The 6378-nt window shown below is 44.6% G+C and overlaps 1 protein-coding gene across 1 annotated transcript; it reads left to right on the forward strand.

Annotated features, from left to right (window-relative positions):
• The first annotated feature begins 2141 nt into the window (after positions 1 to 2141).
• On the forward strand, positions 2142 to 4689 carry SPINT4 (serine peptidase inhibitor, Kunitz type 4). The gene is made up of 2 exons (XM_085004039.1): positions 2142 to 2256; positions 4457 to 4689. Exons 1-2 carry the CDS (start codon positions 2142 to 2144, stop codon positions 4639 to 4641), a joined length of 300 nt encoding a protein of 99 aa, XP_084860165.1. The 3' UTR covers positions 4642 to 4689.
• The last annotated feature ends 1689 nt before the right edge of the window (positions 4690 to 6378 follow it).

A 6378-nucleotide genomic window follows, 5' to 3' on the forward strand; every position in this document is an offset into this window, starting at 1 on the left:
AGGTCACAGACCAGATCTGGTGTTGCGGTGGCTGTGGCATAGACCAGCAGCTGCAGCTCCAATTCAACCCCTAGATAGGAATTTCGATAGGCTGCAGGTGCGGCCCTAAAAAGACAAGAGTGTGTGTGTGTGTGTGTGTGTGTGTGTGTGTATAAAATATGAATGACATTTGCACATCAGAAACAAACAAGAAAGAGATGAAATATTGAAGATACCTTTGACAATAATACTAAAAATATAGATAAGATTGCAAGTCCTATATGGGAAATACTATGAACATTTCTTGGACTATATTAATAAAAACCAAGAAGAACTATATACCAGAGACAGGTATTGTAAGCATGTCTTTCTCCTCAAATTGATCTGTAAATCCAACACAATTCAAACTAATATCCAAGGTGGATTTTTTGAAGTCTTTAACAAACGGACCCTAAAATGTACATGAACAGATTCGAGCAGTTACTACTCGGGGAAGGGAGGGGATGGGGAAGGGAGGGGATGCAGAAGGGAGGAACAGTCAAGAAACAATAGCGCAGCCGCAGGGCAGGGTGCCGGTTCCACCTCAAGGAGTCTACACAACCACATCTCTGAATTCTTCTGCAAGAATTAAGTCCCCCTCCCCCAGGTGAAGGATGGTAACGTCAGGCTGAGTGCAAGATTTTTGGAGCACTGCCTACTCATCTCCCCACCGGCCAATCAGAAGAAAGTCACACATCCTGAATGCTTCATCCCAATTTTTTTTTTTTTTTTTTTTTTTTTTTTTTTGCTGCAACCACAGTTTAGGGAAGATCCCCGGCCACTGCTGGGACCTATGCCATGCTGGATCCTTAACCAGGCCCAGGATCAAACCTGTGCTGCCACAGAGACAATGCTGGATCTTAACCCACTGTGCCACATCAGGAACTCCCTCAGCCTGAATTTTACCCATAAAAATTTTCCCCAGAAAGTATCTGGGAGTTTGAGTTTTTAAGTACGAGCCATCCATTCTCCTTGCTTGGCCCTGCAATAAACCTTTCTGTGAAATAAATTCAATTGTATGAAAACCTAAAATAATACAAAATTCAAGCATTTAAGAATGGCTTTGGAGCAGGAATATACAGTGTAGTGAAGTAAAGACTTCAGAAACTGAACAAAAGAGGAACTCGTCAATAAATGGATCTGGAACCATTGAAAAAATGAAATTGTACCTTTATTTTATACCTTGCCAAAAAGAAGAAAAAAAAGAAAAACCATCTTCAGGTGGCATAAAGGTACACATGTGAAAGTCAAGAGTATGAAAGTCCTACAAGAAAACAGAACCAAGGTGTCCCACATTCCTAGTTAATATAGTGTCACGAGTTCAAATCTTGTTTCCACTGCATAATAGATGGGTCACCTTGTACATATAACTTAACCTGAGCCTCAGTTTCTTCATCTGTAAATGATGATAACAGTTACACCTAATTCATGAGGCACTCATGATAATTCAGTGAGATATTTCAAAGTGATATAGACATATATCTAGATATATAGGCATAGAAATAGATATATATAGACAGATACAGATATAGATACAGACATAAGGAGCTTTTTTTTCCTTTTCTCTTTTTTGACTACACCCATAGCATATGGACGTTCCCAAGTCCAGCCATCAAATCTGAGCTGCAACTGTGACCTACACCGCAGCTGTGACAACATCAGATACTTAACCCGCTGCGCCACAGCGGAAACTCCCAGATATAAAACTTTAAACGGCGCCGCTGCATGAAGAAATTATAACTGGGTTAGCTGCTATCACTATTACTGTGAATATTACCTTCTTTCTGTTGCAACAGGATCAGTTTCTACCTTGCGGCAGAAGGTTGAGGTGAGGAAAGGAAGCAATCCCTTCTTCATTCAATGCTCCGGTGGTTCCACCCTCCATGGTTAAACATACACAGAAGCTCTGTGTTCTAGATAGACTTGGAACCACTATCAGGGGTCTAATCGGCCTGGGCCCTTCAGCTTCATGGCTGGATACCCAAGCACTCACTGTCCAACTCAATGCCTGGAAAGGCCCAGTCCTGACCCTTGGGGTAAGTGGGCTTAGCGCTCTCAAGTATCAAGCCCAAAACAAAACATCGGTTGATACCGAGACGCTCCTCCTTGCTGCTGGCTGCACCATGAAGTCTGCCGAGCTGGGCTATCTCCTGGGGCTCTTCATCTTCTTCTTGCTGACCACCCCATTAATGGGTGGTGTTTCTAAACTTTCTCAGATGATATGTGGACCACTCCAAGGTATGAATTTGAAGCTGAAAATAAATCCAAAGGCCAATTAGGAGGGAAGAGCGAGTTAGAAAAAAATTGGTATCCAGATGGTCCAGGAAGGTTCCTCCTTTCGTGTCCATACCCATAAACTCTTACTACCTTGACTTGGGGCATTACCTACTCTAGGCATCTGGTGGTTGTCTAGTGAGAAAAAAACAAACTGTGATGCAAATAAGTCCTTTCCAAAGGACCCTCTTCTGTAGGAGGTACAAAGGACCAGAAGTATTCTGAACTAGGGGTTTCACGGAAAATTTCCAAGATACCAGGCCATTCAAGAGTCTGTAGCGAGATGAGAGAAAAAGGAAAACTGAGCGAACTGAGACATTTTCAATAGCTGGGCTCTAGAGAAATAGAGAACCCTCGAACACATGTTTAGAGGAACTCACCATATAGATGTGAAAGGCAATGAAATTTTTTCCCACAGGTAATGTGTAGTGACTCAGTGCTTCTAGAACAGGGGGAGGTAGCACTGTCGACCTCTACATGTAGTGAGTCAGCTACCCCAAATTCTGGCCCTGCCCCTCTGCAAATGCATACCCTTGATCAAGTCACTCCATCTCTTACCACGCCTTAGCTTCAGGTTCCTTTGGGTAAAATGTGGATAGATCAGAAAAATGCCTGTATCCGAGGGTGTTTGTATAAAGTAAGATTATACATGGAATTGTTTTTTGGTGTTTTGTTTTGTTTTGTTTTGTATTTTTAGGGTCTCACCCACAGCATATGGAAGTTCCCAGGCTAGGGGTTGACTCAGAACTGTAGCCACTGGCCTATGCCACAGCCACTGGCCTATGCCACAGCCACAGCAATGCCAGATCCAAGCCACATCCGCAACCTACACCACAGGTCAGAGCAATGCTGGATCCTTAACCCATTGAGCGAGGCCAGATATGGAACCTGCCTCCTCATGGATAAACTACAGCGGGAACTCCCCTGGAACTGTATCTAAATAGCTACTTTTACCAGGGAGTAAATTCCAGACTGGCCGCCAAAGCAGGATGAACAACAGTCTCTGGATTGCCAATACAACCATGTTGTAGCTGTTTTGGCCATTCACAATGGGACTTTTATCAATAAAAACAGAAGGTTTGCAGAGTTCCCGCTGTGGCTCAGGGGCAATGAACCTGACTAGTATCCATAAGGATTTGATCCCTGGCCTCGCTCAGTGGGTTAAGCATCCAGCACTGCCGTGAGCTATGGTGTAAGTCGAAGATGTGGCTCAGATCTGGTGTTGATGTGGCTGTGAGGTAGGCTGGCGGCTATAGCTCTGATTCAACTCCTATCCTGGTAACTTCCATGTGCTGCGGTTGTGGTCCTAAGAAGACCAAAACAAAACAAAACAAAACTGGGAAGGGGATAGGGGAAGAGATGACAGGATATGAGAGTGAAAAAGAATCCCCTCCAGGGTCATGCCTCTTGGTATGTATCCTGCACCAAGGGCAGTTTCAGGTACGCTTACCTGAAATTTGGGGCATAGATAGTATGTTGAGTCTATGAAAACTGCAGGGTGAGCATTTTGCCCTGTATGTCCTATGTGGGCAGTTAGGAGGAAAGAAAAATGAAAGTATGGAGAAGCAGGAGATGTGCTTTAATAAAATGTGAAAGGCCAACCTCATCACTTTGCATAAGACACTAGAAGAATATCCTTTTTCACCCCTCGCTCTCTCTCCAAGACACTGTCTTTCTAGGACCAGAACCTGGAGGTTTCATCAATTTGCTGCCCAAAGGCAACCTTCCCAAGTGATCCTAATTCCATGAGAATACCCAATGATCTTTTTTTTGTGTGTGTCTTTTTTGTCTTTTTGCCTTTTCTAGGGCCGCTTCTGCAGCATATGGAGATTCCCAGGCTAGGGGTCTAATCGGAGCTGTAGCCACCAGCCTGAGCCAGAGACACAGCAACGTGGGATCCGAGCCGCGTCTGCAGCCTATACCACAGCTCACAGCAACGCCAGATCCTTAACCCACTGAGGGAGGCCAGGGATCGAACCCACAACCTCATGGTTCCTTAGACGGATTCATTAACCACTGAGCCAAGACAGGAACTCCCGAATACCCAGTGATTTTCAAGTGACCTCGTATAGGGAATATTTCCAGACTAAGGTGAAAAAATTTTAAAGGCCCATGAAGACAAACTCTCTAATTCCCCCGAACTCAATGGGAATTTCTCACGCAGATCCCTGCAATATGGACGTCAAATATGGCAGCTGCTTTGAAATTCACTTTAGATTTTTCTTCAACAAAACCTCCAGAACATGTGAATATTTTATCTACTCTGGCTGCGATGGCAACCTTAACAACTACAAGCTTAGAATAGAATGTCAACTAGCCTGCATGAAAATACCAACCCAAGAGAGGTAAGGTGTTCGATCTCATCCTTGGTTCTTTGGGAGAGAAAACGGAGGGGCTCTGAGGTCCCAGGACAGACCAGGATTTGGCATGGAAAGAAGGAAGATTGTCATAATCAAAAGGTTGAATAGTTGAGTTGGACGTCAGAATTATTCGCCATTACGTAGTTAGGAACTCAAAAGTCTAGAGAGAAAACAGTGGCATCATGACCACGTGCCAGGTACTATGCTGAGTACATTACATACATTGAGAGAATTTAAAATTAAAATCATCCTTGGAGTTCCCATCGTGGCTCAGTGGTTACTGAATCCGATGAGGAACCATGAGGTTGCAGGTTCAGTCCCTGGTCTCGCGCTCAGTAGTTTAAGGATCCGGTGTTGCCATGAGCTGTGGTGTAGGTTGCAGACATGGCTCAGATCCCACGTTGCTGTGGCTCTGGCGTAGGCCCTCGGCTACAGATCCCGAGGGAATCTCCATATGCCACAGGTGTAGCCCTAGAAAAGACCGAAAAAAAAAAAACAAAAAAAAACACCCTAAGATACGGAGTTCCCATCGTGGCTCAGCAGTAATGAACCCGATTAGGATCTATGAGGATGCAGCTTCCATCCCTGACCCTGGTTCAACCCATAGTCTGGGAACCTCCATATGCCTCGGGGGCAGTCTTAAAAAAAAAAAAATTCATCCTAAGGTAGTTGTATACCATTATTTTCATGTGGCAGATGAGTACATCAAGTCCAGCAGAGGTAATTCACTGGTCCAAGGTCACATTATTAAATGGTATGGCAGGATTTCTAACCAGATCTGATCACCCAAAAATGGATAAGCTAACCCAAGCCCAATCCTTGAACTCCTAGACCTGTGAACTTTCCATAGCAAGATGCTGTTTTATACACCTAGGCTCCCAGCCCACACGTCTCCATTTCCCAGTCATAGGAACTAGGAGAAGGTCCATGAAGGTAACAAGGCCATGTTATGGCTGATTTCTGGGAACGTGAGATGGGGACTGGCCTTGGGAGTAACTCAGAAGGAGTTCCCGCTGTGGCACAACCAGGTCAGCAGCATCATGGGAGTGCTGGAACACGGGTTCGATCCCCAGCCCGGCACAGTGGGTTAACTATCTGGCTTTGTCACAGCTGTGGCTTAGGTCAAGACTGTGGCTCAGATCTGATCCCTGGCCCAGGGAACTCCATAGGCAGCGGGGTGGCCAGCAATGAAGAAAAAAAAAAGGTAGAAATGCTGTTTGACTTATTTAATATTCGTCGTGATGCTTTGCAGTACTTGGCACATGCAAGACAAGGACTACATTTTGAGGGAATGAAAGAATGAGAGATTAATCAATGGAACAGGGGGGCCATTGAAAGAGGTGGCATCCTCTGGGCTTCCCCCGGGGATAAAAATGACTTAAATTAGTCCAGAGACTATCCAAAAAAACCATAATAGAGCTATGTTCTTTTGTTTGTTGGTTTGTTTGTTTTTGTTTGTTTCACTCAAGCGGCACTATGCAAGATACACGTTAAAAAATTCTGGAGCCTCTCCATACACCATCTGAAACAGAGATGAAGGGAAAACCAGACCAACTTAAGATCTTTGCCTGATCCTTGAAACTTTCATTTGTTTGCCATTTCCTGGACTTGGGTTTTGTCTTGCTGTATGATCATTAAAATGAAATACCTTTGTGTGTCAGTCCTTCCTCGTCTCTGCAGGTCCCTCCTCCATCCCCCAGCCCCCTCCCCCCTCCAACCCTGCCTT

This window comes from Sus scrofa, chromosome 17 (genome assembly GCF_054392235.1).
Source record: "Sus scrofa isolate SSC_HxYL_T2T_F1_AM1 chromosome 17, Sscrofa_HxYL_maternal_Yorkshire_Landrace_v2.0, whole genome shotgun sequence".
NCBI classification, from domain to species: Eukaryota; Metazoa; Chordata; class Mammalia; order Artiodactyla; family Suidae; genus Sus; species Sus scrofa.